The 15,300-nt window shown below is 38.6% G+C and overlaps 2 protein-coding genes and 1 pseudogene across 3 annotated transcripts in view; all 3 read right to left on the bottom strand.

Moving 5' to 3' along the window:
- Nucleotides 1-4,804, bottom strand: part of LOC149134932 (uncharacterized) — a 39,415-nt gene extending 34,611 nt beyond the window's left edge. The window contains exon 1 of the mRNA XM_089353391.1: nucleotides 4,649-4,804. The gene's annotated coding sequence lies outside the window, so the exon portion shown is untranslated. The remainder of the gene's footprint in view (nucleotides 1-4,648) is intronic.
- Nucleotides 4,805-7,108: 2,304 nt separating this feature from the next.
- Nucleotides 7,109-15,134, bottom strand: LOC106867977 (uncharacterized). Of its 2 annotated transcripts, none has more exons than XM_089353389.1 (2): nucleotides 13,333-15,134; nucleotides 7,109-9,803 (listed from the first exon to the last, which is right to left on the bottom strand). In XM_089353389.1, the coding sequence occupies exon 2, from the start codon at nucleotides 9,681-9,683 to the stop codon at nucleotides 8,646-8,648; it is 1,038 nt and encodes a 345-aa protein (XP_089209515.1). In that variant the 5' UTR covers nucleotides 9,684-9,803; nucleotides 13,333-15,134; the 3' UTR covers nucleotides 7,109-8,645. The 2 variants fall into 2 exon arrangements, with proteins under 2 accessions (XP_089209515.1, XP_014768542.1); XM_014913056.3 differs by lacking the exon at nucleotides 13,333-15,134 and adding an exon at nucleotides 12,825-13,312.
- LOC149134931 (uncharacterized) lies at nucleotides 9,810-12,818 on the bottom strand (annotated as a pseudogene).
- Nucleotides 15,135-15,300: the final 166 nt, after the last annotated feature.

Below are 15,300 nucleotides of genomic sequence, written 5' to 3'. Positions count from 1 at the left end.
CACATAATTGGCACATAGAAAGCATCTTTCGAGTGATGGGCTGCATGGAGGCAATGTGGTCGAAGCCTGTGTCAACAACCTGGCACCTGTGCCAGTGGCACACAAAAAGTACCAATTGAGCACTGGGCATAACGAAGGCAATGTGGCCAATGCCAGTACCATGTAAAAAGCACCTGATGAGCCGTGGGCCTCACAGAGACAATGTGACCGATGCTGGTGTTGCATAACCGGCACCCATACCAGTGGCGAAGCATTGGGCCTTACAGCGGCAATGAGGAATGGTCAGGAGACTTGGCAATATGTTGTGTTTGAGAAGAAGACCCATCAAACCCTGTGAAATTGTAGTCATAGTGGATGCTGGTGTCATGCAACTGGCACCCATCTCAGTGGCACATAAAAGCAACCATTAGGAAGGGTGTCCAGTCATAGAAACCATGCCAAGTCAGACTGGAGTCTGGTGCAGCTCCTCAACTTACCAGCCCTAGTCAAACCATGCAGCTCATGGGCAACGGACAGTAAAAGTTGACGATAATGATGATATACCATACATACTGGCATATAATACGACTGGATGTACAAGACAACCCTCAGGATTTCCATTTAAAAAGTGAGTTTTGAGCTATACTACAAGACTACCCCAAGTTTTCGTGGGAAATTGTTCGAGCGCCATAGGTGCGAGGTTCATAGCTAAAGGTGAGTTCTAGCTTTCCAAATGGTCTCTGAAGTCTCTGCTTTTCTTGAATTTCAATAGCATTTTAACTAAGTTTCAATCAGTAAACTTTGTATGCAACAACTCTGCAGTTTTGGTTGTTTAAAATTTATCCAGTTTTTTTTTTCAAAAAGTGTCCAAATATTGTAAATTACCTATTATAATACTCCTTAACAAGTCTGATTTTAATCTCCAAACTCTTACTGTCTTTTTGGTTTCACCATTATTCTCTCGTAGCAGCACACTTGTTGTGGGACTTGGCGTATGTTACCACTTTTAGCTAAAACCAGCTTCATATGTCTTTTATTTGTCACTTGGAGCCATGAGGGGGTTTTACAGTTGCTGGAAATTGATGATCACTCAATGAGAGTATTGCTGCTTCTGGAAGAGCGATCACTCAAGCCTTTTCAAGAAACTCTGTCTGTAAGTGTTTAAAAATAACAGATAATTGTAAGGTTTATTGTGATTGATCTGACAAACACGAACTGGCCAATCACAGAAGGTCCCAGATCATGCTTCTAATCTGCCATAACAGGTAGATTAGTCACTATAAACTACACTTGTCCTGAAAACCCTCAACTGGCTCAGCGCTGTATGAGAGAGCACTCTGAGGCAGTGTAAACAGAACAGACCCTGGGACCCGGCTGAATTGTAACATTTGCTATTTGTCAGCTGTTGCACATGATGACCAGTGTCTGACCACTAAGTTCTCTGTGCTGTCATTTTAATATAACCTTACTATTGACCCAGCTTCCCAAACATATGTGTGAGTATCAGTAGAAAATACTGAGTTGTAGAACCACAAAGAAAATACGGATCTATTTTAAAACGGGAGCCACAGTTTTCATTTATGTTTTATGTAGTGTTTTTGGTACCGAAAGACTTTCAAACTTCGTATACTTATCTATTTTGTGTTATAGAACAGAAAAATATTTTTGTATTCAAATTTATTTCATGTAAAAAATTGTCTTATTTCGATAATTTCTACTAATCACTGACGTCTATTCAGTTGAAAACAGTTAGCGCTGTAACGGTGTATATCGTATTAATCCCCTAACCCTAACCCTAACTAGACTGTTAACCGTAACCGTAACCCTAACTCTAGAATCCGAACTAGATACGCACAGCGTAATTTATTATATAAACAATATATGCGTATAAATTATGATTAAACCGGATGAAATATGTCACAGGGAATAACATTTTTATGACCGCCCAGCAGTAACTCTATTGAACTGAATAGACGTCAGTGATTGGTTGAAATTACAGAAATCCAACAACTTTAACATGGAATAACTTGCGAATTCCTTTTTTTTGTTAAGAAGACTAAGAGTAAAAGATGTTTTATATGACACATTCTACCAGTGTCCCAAGTTTCAAAGTGTTTCGTTAGTGTTTCGTTAAGAAAATACTATAGGATCTATGCAACTACTTTACACTTTTTTCCATTGACATAGGTGCCACTTTGAACCACAGGAAGTTAAGGTTCAAATTTTAAACTAGGTATATAAGACGACTCCTAGTTTGAGGGTGATTCTTTTGAAGTTCAAATACCATCCCGTACGCTGTTATACACAATATATATATGGATGTATGTATGTATATATGCATAGTTCAAATTCACGGAATGCAAACAACGAAGACAGGTGAGGGGGAAAAACAAGAAGGTGTATTAGCTTGACACTTGGAAAGAATGGAAGAGACTTTTACATTTAGAGCCTACCCTCTTCGACAGAAAAGGATGAGAGGGAAAAAATGAAGTGAGAAAGAAAAAAAAATGTTTTTGCTAAAAACCCTCATTTTCGGATACGGAGATTCTGGAAAATTGCCAAATATCGGCATTTTGAAATTTCGCCCCCTGCCTTCTTACTTTTTCACTTTATTCCCTAACTCTAACTACAAAAATTCTTGGAAATTTTTTTCAGAATCAATCATAATCTCCGTATTTTTCCACATTTTTATTTTTTAATTCCTGAAAAAATTAGGGGGTGGGGTAATTTCAGAATTCCAATTTTTGCCAATATTTTTTTTGCAGATTCGTATTCTCCGTAGCCAAAAAGGGGGTTTGTGTCAAAAAATAATAATAATAATATTAATAATAAACTCGATGACTGGTCACCGCGCCAGTGGAACACTAACAACACTGTCGAGCTTGTTCATTGCCAGAGCAGCTGTCTGGCTTCCGTGCTAGTGGCCCGTAAATGGCACCATTAGAGCGTAATCGTTACCTCCTAGCACTTGTGCTGGTGGCACGTTTAGAAAATCATTCGAGCAAGATCGTTGCCAGTGCCGCTGGACTGGCTCCCGTGCAGGTGGCACGTAAAAAACACCTTTTAGAACGTGGCCGTTGCCAGTGCCGCTGGACTGGCCCTCGTGCCGGTGGCACGTAAAAGCACGAACTACACTCTCGGAGTGGTTGGCGTTAGGAAGGGCATGCAACTGTAGAAACTCTGCTAGATTAGATTGGAGCTTGGTGCAGCCTTCTGGCTTGCCAGTCCTCAGTCAAATCGTCTAACCCATGCTAGCATGGAAAGCGGACGTTAAACGATGATGATGATGATGAAAGGTGAGGGGGTACAAAAGGAAGTCTTACCAAAAGATGTGTAGGGATTCACGGTTCAACACGAGTCTTCCATACACTATCCGTTTACGAAATTCAATCACAAGGTATTTGTTGATCTGGTTCTGTAGTAGAAGACACTTGCCTAAAGTACCGTGCAGTGGGACTGAACATGAAACCAGGTGGTTGTAAACCCAGCTTGCTAACCACACAGCCATGCATGCACATGGAAAATATAAACTTCTTTACAGCTAAATGGTTCAAGACGATGCAATTAAATGTTTTTTCGTTTAGGAACAATGCCAGCAATTTAGAGTATGAAGGGGTTCCGCGATCAAATCTACACCGGAATGATAAAAGGCGAAGTTGACCATGGTAGGATTTGAACTCAGAACGTACAAGTTTGAAACGAATACTACAAAGTTTTTTTGTTTTTTTTTTTGGTAGAGACGGACTATATGTAATCTGAACCTTTTCCCCCCTTATTTATTAATTTTTTTTTAACGGAATCCCACGTTTTAGGCTATGGAGATTCCGATTCTGAAAAAAAATTGTTTGAAAAATTTCAATTCCCCCCACCACCACGCAGGCTATTTACATGCTAGAAATAACAGCCAAATCTCAAAACTAGTGTTAGGGTTAGGGTTAGGTTTACCCTGTGGATCTATATAAAAACCGGGGGGGGGGGGGGTCGAAATTTTGAAAATTTTTTTTTCAGAATCGGAATCTCCATAGCCTAAAACGTCAGGCTTCGGCAGGGGATGGTGGCGAACCCTGCTGTACTCTTTCACCACAACTTTCTCTCACTCTTACTTCCTGTTTCTGTTGTGCCTGTAATTCAAAGGGTCAGCCTTGTCACACTGTGTCACGCTGAATATCCCCGAGAACTATGTTAAGGGTACACGTCTGTGGAGTGCTCAGCCACTTGCACGTTAATTTCACGAGCAGGCTGTTCCGTTGATCGGAGCGACGGAGTGCCAACAACCAACAATTCTTATGAACTATAAGTGTATTTATTTTGAAAACCATAAGCGGTGTATGTATTCTGGATTTAAAGGCACCGACTTTGCGTGACATGTCTCCTGGAACGGTAAACAAAGAACCAAACAAGAACTGGAATCCATTTAAAAGAGGAAACTATCGTTCGTGGCTCGGTTAATTCCTCTGGACACGGAACCTCCACACCGATCCACGACAGCCGAGTGTATAAGAGACCAATCGACACTACACAAACATAAAACACAGTCAGTTACGAAAGCGTGGTTAGTTAAACTGGGTTGGCCCTTAATTAAGAGAAAGCCTTTTATATCGACCCAGAATGGGAAATAATTATCTAAATTAAATACATACAAACAAAAGATGAATAAACATTGCCTTACCTTAATATAGTGTTTCTCCACAATAACTACCCATTGTTAATGTAACTCATACACGCGAGCAGTTAAATAATTTTAAATGTTTTCTGGGAAACAAAGATGGCGCTGTTATATGGTCACGTGGTCTACGGAGGGTAATTCTCTATTATCTCTTTTTTTTTTTCCTTTGGACAACGACGTTTCAAGTGAAATCGTTGGTTTTAATTAAAACGAGATATATTCTATGTTGCTATCATGCTGATACCGATACACCATTTCTCATCCGACACCATTAGGAGCACTTACGTTTTCGAATGTAAGGATCGGATCTATTTTAAAACGGGGCCGCCAGTTTTCATTTATGTTTTATGTAGTGTTTTTGGTACGGAAAGACTTTCAAACTTCGTATACTTATCTATTTTGTGTTATAGAACAGAAAAATATTTTTGTATTCGAATTTATTTCATGTAAAAAAATTGTTTTATTTCGATAATTTCTACTAATCACGTCTAATCAGTTGAAAACAGTTAGCGCTGTAACGGTGTATATCGTATTAATCCCCTAACCCTAACTCTAAAATTGTTACACACATAGATACGCACAGCGTAATTTATTATATAAACAATATATGCGTATAAATTACGGATGAAATATGTCACAGGGAATAACATTTTTATGACCGCCCAGCAGTAACTCTATTGAACTGAATAGACGTCAGTGATTGGTTGAAATTACAGAAATACGACAACTTTAACATGGAATAACTTGCGAATTCCTTTTTTTTTTGTTAAGAAGACTAAGAGTAAAAGATGTTTTATATGACACATTCTACCAGTGTCCCAAGTTTCAAAGTGTTTCGTTAAGAAAATACTGGCGCCCCCGTTTTAAAATAGATCCTAAGGATCTTTTCCTTTTTGCTTTCTTTTTACTCTTTTACTTGTTTCAGTCATTTGACTGTGGCCATGCTGATGCACCGCCTTTAGTCGAGTAAATCGACCCCAGGACTTATTCTTTGGATGCCTAGTACTTATTCTATCGGTCTCTTTTGCCAAACAGCTAAAAATTAAACTTTACCGAAAATTTTAAAATTTGGTATATTAACATACATATATTGCCAATTAAACACACACTTGCAGAAGCGTTAGCACGTCGGCGAAATGCTTAGCGGTATTTCATCTGTTGCTACGTTCTGAGTTCAAATTCCGCCGAGGTTGACTTTGCCTTTCATCCTTTCGGGGTCGATTAAATAAGTACCAGTTATGCACTGGGATCGATATAATCAACTTAATCCATTTGTCTGTTCTTGTTTGTCCCCTCTGTGTGTAGCCCCTTGTGGGTTGTAAAGAAATAACACACTATATATTTGGTCTTCTCCTCAGCTTTATCATTATTCTAGTTTCTTTCATCTCACCTCCTGTGACCTCCTCAGTAACTCTCTATCCCATGTCTCTTCTTGTTCTGCTTATTCCATTTTGTCTTTCTCTGCTATGCATCCATATATGCGCAACAATTTGCATCTGTATCTGAGTGTGTTTTGTGTGCATATGCGTTTCGTTACTACATTGTTTGTATGTGGGTCTTTTCTTTTTTTCTTTTCTCCTTCCATTTACTATGTCTTGTGTGTGTGTATATGGGTTCATGTATTATACTGTATCTGTCTTTAGTCATCAGGCTGTGCAGTGTGATGGAGTGGGGGGTGATGTTGTTAAACCATTCAGATTTTCCCTTCAGGCTCAGTTCATCAAATACTGTGCATGTGGACCTTCCATGATCTGAGTGTCATGTATGGTCTATGTGATAAAGTCTTAACATCTACTTATTAACCAAGCCTTCATACTCAAATTGAGCACTGATGAGCTTCTATCCTGCTTCAGCTTCCGGCAGGTGTATATCATCATCCTGTTTCTCTACTATGCCTCACTACACGTTACACAATATGCTACATTCCAAACTCTACTGTTTATCTGTGGGTTCATCCTAAACACTATACAGTTGCTCTCCTGATCTGGGATTTCATGGAGATCCTTGTTCTTTCTACAACTTTAATCCATAGATCTGTTTTACCTAAGGTTTTCCCAATATTATATGCTTGTTCACCAACAGGAATAGTATCAACAAGCAATGATACTCTAATAGTTTTACTTATCATACCATGAGTTAGTTGGCCATATCTATCTTCTTTGTCCTTTCCAAGTTTTATTTGTGTAAAAGGGGCAGACACCAATTTGCATCATTCTCTATGATGGCCTTGTATTTAGTCCTGGCTCCTTTCTACACTTTGATCCTGCCCCTTTGACAGAGACCAGACAACTGCATGCAGTAGATGGTGTGTTCTATGTCTCCCTAATTCTGTTGTATTACTAGTAGTAGTAGTAACAACAGTTTCCTCACTCTAACCATATCACATGATACATGTGACTTAACAAGTAACATTAAAAAGAAAAATTCACTACAATTTCCAAAGAATACACTGAACATGTTATAAACATTTATAGTAATTTAATAACATTCATATACATAAATTCCTTAATACAAATATCACAACAATATGGTTTTTATAATATACTTTCCTACAAAAGTCAGTGGTAAGGTTTATCGCCATCATTAAAAGTACATTTATGAGTAGATATATAATCACTACGAGTAAATGATTTACCACAAATAATACAGCTGTATGGTTTTTCCCCAGTATGAGCACGATTGTGTCTTATTAAACACCTCAAATTAGAAAATGTTTTGCCAGATTCCACAGTGGTGTGCTTTCTCTCCAGTGTGTGTACATATATGCCCTTTTAAGCTGCCACTATTGGAAAATTCCTTCCCACTAACTCCAGTGGTGTGGTTTTTCTCCACTATGAGTAAGTTTATGAACTTGTAGTGAAACCTCTCTCTCGGGCATTCAATCATAAATGATAACAAAGCTGCTAACATCTAGCCTTAGGCTGCCTTGGACCCTTCTGTCCACCACTCTGATTGGTTCTTATTTGCGCGGCAATTGTCCCCATGTTCTGCTTGCTAAGGGTGGATTACGTCCAATCATGGTTTTCAGATAAAGTCACGTGAGAGAGAGTTTTTCTGGGTTTCCGGTGAGCCCTATTTCAGCTATAAATAAGCCCGATCCAACGACGGTAGTCGTCTTCAATTTCAGATCTCTCACTGGTCTGGTCGCTGACCACACACACACATACAGAACACAGCTACAGCCAGTTCCAGCGCAGACGTCTTCACCACCTATGTACTGTCTACCACAATGTCGTGTGCTAGCAACCCCACCACCAGGTACACACCAATATCAACACACTCGGTTTTATATCAACACTGTTTGAGTGGATTGTTTCCACCACAAGCAACAGTCAGAACTAACCAGCAAGAATATTCCGTATCAGGTAAACGGTCACAGCATTCGACGCTCAACACATATTGTGATACCACAGCTCTGCTACTTGGCCACAACTTCCTGCGTATGAACATTCCAAATCTTGTGTAACTCTAATACGAACTGGTTTACTCTATCTCAGTGTTTAAAGACTTTTTACAGTCTATGTTACAGACACTCTTTCTATGATCTGTGTTCCTCTCACTCTCACACATATTGTACTCTCACATATTGTACACACAATATTGCTTATACGACTGTCCGTTACTTCACATTGTTGTATACATTCTCTTGTACACGAAGGCCTGACTTATCTACTGTGTTATTTATATATGTCACATGCATGCACACAGACACAAACAGTTTCACTATGTTAATAAACTTACTCTCAATATATATATATCAGTTGTCTGTCCTAAGTTCTTTTACTGGCACTATGGCTCGTATATCTCTCACGACGAGCCTTCTATCTTATATATCTTGTTTTGTGTTCGACCGTGCGACATGGTAAAAAGGAGCCTTTTCCGTCAACGTCACCATCTCCTTTGGTTCGCACGGTCGAATTATTACAAACTAACAGGACAGATTTTTCAGAAATGCTTTCCCGCATATTTCACATTAGTTATAGCTTTTCTCCTCTATTAGTTATGGCTTTTCTCCTCTATGAATACGGTTATGTGTTGTTAAGCTGGTCTTAAGTGAAAATTCTTTTCCACATATTAAGCAGCGATATGGTTTCTCTCCTGTGTGAATACGTCTGTGTCTTACTAAACTACCATTTTGAGAAAATGCTTTGCTACACACTTCACAGTGATATGGTTTTTCTCCAGTATGAATACGTTTGTGATGTACTAAGTTGCACCTGCCAGAAAAGTCTCTTCCACAAACTTCACAGTGATATGGTTTCTCTCCTGTGTGAATACGTTTGTGTAATGTTAAAACATATTTTTCAGGAAATGCTTTTCCACAGATTTCACAGCGGTGTCGCTTTTCCCCTGTGTGAGTACGTTTATGCCTTATTAAGGTACCACTAGTTCTAAATCCTTCCCCACATACTTCACAATGATATGGCTTCTCTCCAGTATGAACACGTTTGTGGACTGTCAAAGACTCCTTTACAGAAAATACTTTATCACAGATTTCACAGTGGAAAGGCTTCGAATGCACACCTCTGTGTGTTTCAAAGTTACTGACATTAGAAAACGCTTTCCCACAATAATCACACTTGAATGGTTCCTCCCCAGTGTGAATACGTTTATGTCTTGTTAAATTATTAACTTGATAAAAGGATTTGCCACAAATTTCACAACGGTATCGTTTTTCTCCAGTGTGAATAAGTTGATGACTTCTTGCACTACTGAACTCTGAAAATGCTTTGCCACAGATTTCACAATGGTATGGTTTCTCTCCAGTGTGGACACGTTTGTGTGTCTTTATATAACCTTTACTAGAAAATGATTTTCCACATATTTCACAGTGAAATGGCTTCTCTCCGGTGTGTGTACGCTTGTGTTCTGTTAAATAAGCTTTTACAGAGAATGCTTTCTCACATACTTCACAGTTGTATGGCTTTTCCCCAGTATGAGTGCACCGATGAATAGCTAAATTAGATTTTGTAGTCAGTACTTTACCACAAATATCACACTTGTAACGTTTGCTCACTTTCTGAAACATTCTCTCCATTAAATTTTACAGTTTTATTCTTTAATTCTGAAGACATTAATTGGTTGATAAATCTCTAACCTAACACGGCAGACTTGCAGTATCCTCTGCAGAAAATCTTCTTTCAAATGGAAATATGTCCTGAAATAAAATAAAATAAATATTAGATACTAACAACCAAAAGGTTGTGAAATGAGTGGCTGTTTGTGTGGTATGTGATTGACTATTCTCAACAACACAATATTTCAGCATTAACTGGATATTAGTTCTATATTTAAGAGATGTGGAATTATGTACATTATTTACATTCAACAGATATTTGTCCTCCACTTGTTTGTTGTTAACACAACGTTTCGGCTGATATATCCTCCAGCCTTCTTCAGGTGTCTTGGGGAAATTTCAAACCTGGGTTCTCATTGCTAAGCTATTTCTTGATAATATTATTATTGTTCAGGTCACTGCTTGGAATCGAACTCAGAATCTTGGGGTTAGTAGCCCATGCTCTTAACCACTACGCTATATGCCCGTGAGCAATTATGGAGTGAATTTTAGGGCTTATAAATCTAATATTTTTCTATCCTTCCTTAATACTGGTTCCTATATGCTATTCATATCTGCACTTGGTCTGCTTAGGAGAGGTTGTTGTGATCTAGCATATGTGCTCCTTCTCTTAGTTTTCGTATTTTCCAGTGGTGTTCTTTGTCTATTATTTTCACTTCATCCCACATGGGGAGGTGGTCTCCATGTTTCCATACACGATCAGCTTTACCCGATTTATCAATAGCTCCTCGTGTCATAGCTTTGCAATGTTCATCTACCCTTATTATGAGAGGGCGACATTTTTCGCCTTTGTATAACCTACCACAGCTGCATGGGATGGAGTACATGCAGTCTTTGGTCATATTCTCTTCTATTGGTGGTTTCACTCGAAGGAGATATTTGTGAAGTGTTGTATTACTCTTGAATACTGTCCTGATGTCATATGGGCTGCATATCTTTTATATCTTTTCAGAGAGGTCTTTCACATAGGGTAGACAGACTGTGGACAGTTTATTGGTCTCGTCCACTCTCTTCTTCATAATTGGAGTGGATAGTATGCTTTGGGGGTAGTTGTTGCTTAACAGATCATTGTTGAGCTTGATCATTTCTTTGTGGTGTGTATCACGATCGATACTTATATTCTATGCACAATGTTTTAGGCACTGAGTAATCCCTCTCTTTACACTGTATGGATGGTGGGAATTGAAGTTGAGGTATTGTCCAGTAAAGGTCAGCTTGTGGTATACGGATGTCCTGAATCCATACTTGGTGCGTGTTATTAATACGTCCAGGAATGCCAGCAGATTGTCTTTTTCCTTTTCCATTGTGAACTGTATGGATGGCTTTATTGAGTTCACATGATCTAGCTTCCTGGTGGGGCCAGAGTATAAAGGTGTCATCAACATATCGCGGCCATAGGGTTGGTTTTAGTGGTGTTGATCCTAAAGCCAAATTCTCAAAGTATTCCATGTATATATTGGCTATTACCGGTGAAAATGACCAACCCATAGCTAAACCCTTCTCTTGTCGATATACATCAGTGTCCATACTGAAGAAGGTAATTTCTACACAGAACGTCAACATTTCCATCAAGTTTCTTATTGGTATACTAGTGCGTTCTTTTAGATGGGTGTTTGTCACTAGTTTTTCTTGTATCACCAAGAGTGCTTCACCAGTTGGGACTTTGGTGAACAGGCTTATCACATCTAGACTCACCATCTGGTTGGATTCAATGGGGATATCCTTGATCAATTCTGTGAAGTGGGTGGAATTCCTCACCTACAATGTTGACTTTCCTGCTAATGGACTGATTATATCCACAAGGAAGCGGCTCAGTGGATGACATGACTACTCTGAAAAGTTGGCAAGTCTTATGAGTGATGGTAGCTACAGCAAAGAAAAGAACCAACTCTGAAAACAGAGAGGAAGTTGTCACAGATCTTGATCAAGAACAAGGATCACTTTACACCAATGAAGTACAGACAACTGACTCAGTACTACAGTAAACTACCACACATGTATGGTCTTCCTAAGATTCACAAGGATAGTATTCTATTAAGACCTATAGTGAGCTGTAGAGGTTCAGCATGTCATCCACTCAGGCCTTCAAGCAGGCTATCCACATACTTGAAGTAACAGCCAAATCTCACAAAACTGAGATAACATACTCAATCCGAAATATGGACCTTCAAATTTAGAAAGTGCGATTTTTGGAATTCTTTTTTCAGCAATAGGGACCTACATAACCAAAAACGTACTATTCTATAAAAAAAAAAATCAATATATATCCATTTTACCGGAAGTTATGACGGAAAAATCGCATCTTGTGAATTTTCCGAAAGTCCCTAGGGTCATCAGCACGCATTTTTTTTTTTTTCCATATTCGTTTTCTACATACTTGTTAACACTCAGCAGGCTGGTTTGTTATTTCTTCTGCCCCAGAGTGAAATCTTTATATTTGTAGCATACGAAAGAAAAAAAAATTTCCAATGATTCCGGGATGGAGGGGTTCTCCCCTCGTCACCCCACTTTTTCCGAACAAAAATAAGGGATTTGCAGCATATTAGGAGATTAGGGTACTTGATTTCACGCAAAAAAATCCGATTTTTTTTTTTTTTCGTGAAAAAATCGTGCGGGTGTTACTCTAAAAATTTACCAACATTTTTTTTCTTTGCATATTCGTAATCTCCGACATCTAAAACTTGGGAATCCGAAAAAAAGGAAAAAACCTTTTTAATGCATTTTCCAGGAGAGCTGCGATTCTGCATTAGTCCACTGGATTTAAGGGCACCGACTTTGGACACAGAACCATCAGACCTATCCACGACAGTCAAGTGTTGAAGAAACCAGACGACATTACACAAACATGAATAACAGTAATTTACAGAGGAGAGGTTAATTAATAGGGTTGATCCTTAATTAACAGCCTTTTATATCAACACAGGATGCAAAACTAAAAACCCTGTAGTTATGCCCATTGTGTACATAGAAACAATAGATGATAATTTTTCAGTATCTTGTGATAAAAGAAATAGAAATTGAAGAGAAAATAATTCAACTGACTGTTAAACAACGTTGATTTGGCAATAGGCAGCAAAAAATAGGTTGAACAGATAAGCATACCATTAAAGTGAACCCACAGGCCTAGTATAGTGCATTCTCTTTGGTCCGGAATTCCTCCATATAAGTTTGTGTCAATATGAAACAATATTGTCTGACGTCGTAATTTTCTTTTTACCCGCATCCAAATATTCTCCACATTTTGCGTGTGGACGTCCTTATTCGTCGGATCTACAAACTCCTCTTGATGCACAATCATTTCGTGAGAGAACAGAACGTCATCTAAGAAGCATCCAATATTGCTATTAGCATCACTCACAATGTGACTCCCTGGCAGAATAGAGCAAGTCTGTAACGGTAGAATCAGGAAATCCCTTTCCAGGGCACCACTCACCGCAATGGCACTTTCCATGAAAAACATTTACTTTACAGCTCGTCGTTGCCCATTTCTATCAACACCGCCAAGTTTGCAGAAGGATTTCGGTGGAAGAACGACAACTTAATTATCTCCCGCTTCTTTAATCACCAGATACTGAAAGATTACCCAATAGATAAATGAAAGTTATCTTACCTTAATACATTTCTTCTTCTCCTGAATAACTAGCCATTCTTAGTATCAATCAGAAACAACAACTGACAAATAATTATATCGCCATCAACGAGGAATCGGCTTCGCTAAGTGTAATGGCGGTGTTATAGATGAAATCCATTGGTCACTTCAAGTCACGTGGTCTACAGACCCAAATTTCCTTTCGTTCTTTATATAACGGAAGGGTTTCACCTGAAGTTGCTGGATTCGAGTAGTGTGAAATATTTTCTATGTTGCTTATTGTGCCGATACAGATATACCATTTCTTGCCGGAATCCCTTAGGAGCTGGCGCGTTTTGGAAATAGTAGTACAATATATTCGTAGGCCATATCCTCGAATAGAAGTCGTCGATTATCCCGTGCGACTTTCAAGTCAAATCCTTTTCATAGGTTGAACAGATAAGCATACCATTACAGTGAACTAACAGGCATAGTAAAGTGCATGTAAGTTTTAACCAACTTACCATAATTAAGAGCAAAATATGACTTGTTTGCTTAGGGTAATGGGGAAATCCACAACAAACAAGACGTCTACATACCAAACGACTGGTAAATCTATGAATGTTCACACTGAACGAAATAAAAATTTTAAATATTATCACAGTTTATTCGTCTGACTATATTTGATGCAAAGAATGAATGGTGTAACTCCAAGCGACCATATTTGGTGTTATATGCAATCTTTGGTGCGAAAAACCTTCAGTTTTCTCATAAAAGATTCTGTACTTGCAGTGTAACAGCTTTTCATTGCTAAAATTAAATTTGGAGAGATTCATTTTCACGTGAAGGTCTTTTATCAAAATATGGAATATTGATGAAAGCAACAGACAATTTCTTTCCATTAAGATCAAATTGAAATCTTTGGGAAATATGGAAAATGTACAAGTGAAGTGGATCCTGTCTTTACAACAGGTTAATTAATACTATTGGAGTTTTGTTGTTGCTTTGAAATTTTAAACACCTGAAGAGGTGACCAGTTCATTGCTAGAGAATTGTGCACATGACTTGCTGTAAATATTTTTATGCCTTGTTCAGAATGTAGAAAGCCTTTTGAAAACAGAAGTGTACATAGTACAAATTGATGCAGGGTTACCAAAGTGTTTAGAAGATACATTAGATCAAGAGAAGGCTCACAATAAAGAAGCATCATTCAATTAGTTGTAACCAAAGTTTGGCAGCTCTCAGCACATGTCTGAGCATTGGAGAAGTGGTAATAGGTTGGAGTTTTCCTTTCAGAAGTAGTTGCTTATCATCAGGATCAGAAAGTTAAACATTAATCAGGATACATGCAGAAAGATAGAGAGAGAAAAAGATTTGAAGGGAATAGTTTGGTGAAAACGGAATATTTCAGTGAGGTTGTGATAGAAAGTAACTCAAGGGACTTTGTTAGAGTTATTGCCCTTGGTATGTTTGCAGCAAACAGAGATATTTTAGGTCTTAGCCTCTGTGTGTGTGTGCATGGTGGAATGGGAAGAAACGGTTTATACAATGGAATTGGTTGCAGAGCCTTTTCCACAGAACTACTCTGAGAACAACATTGTTTGAGAGATGAAGGGAACAAGGATTGTTCATAGTCAGTAGTGATCCTTTTGGTATACAAGGATCAGATGGAATTTAGGAACTGGGTAAGGATTATCTACTTTGCAGGGATGCGTGGTTAGGTTCAAGCATTGTAGTTGTTGTTTTGTGTCTGAACGGCTGTAGTGATGCTATGAGTAAAGCATTCGGGGCCGTGTGGGTCATGGATGGACATGCCTAAAAGGATCAGTGCAGTCACCAGCCTTGATCTTTCTGATGGATCAACAGTGAAACCTGACACCAGGGTAATTTAACACAACTAATGGAGCTTTGGCTATTCAGCTTACTTCAGCTCCTTGGAGGTTCAGGTTATTCTGATGATAAAAAAAAAGGTGATCAGTTGACTTAAGAAGTGCAAAGATAACTCTATGG

The sequence above is a fragment of the Octopus bimaculoides genome, chromosome 6 (assembly GCF_046866305.1).
Source record: "Octopus bimaculoides isolate indiv1 chromosome 6, ASM4686630v1, whole genome shotgun sequence".
NCBI classification, from domain to species: domain Eukaryota; kingdom Metazoa; phylum Mollusca; class Cephalopoda; order Octopoda; family Octopodidae; genus Octopus; species Octopus bimaculoides.
The sequence above is the reverse complement of the archived record's forward strand: the minus strand, read 5'-3'. Positions and strand labels throughout refer to the sequence as shown.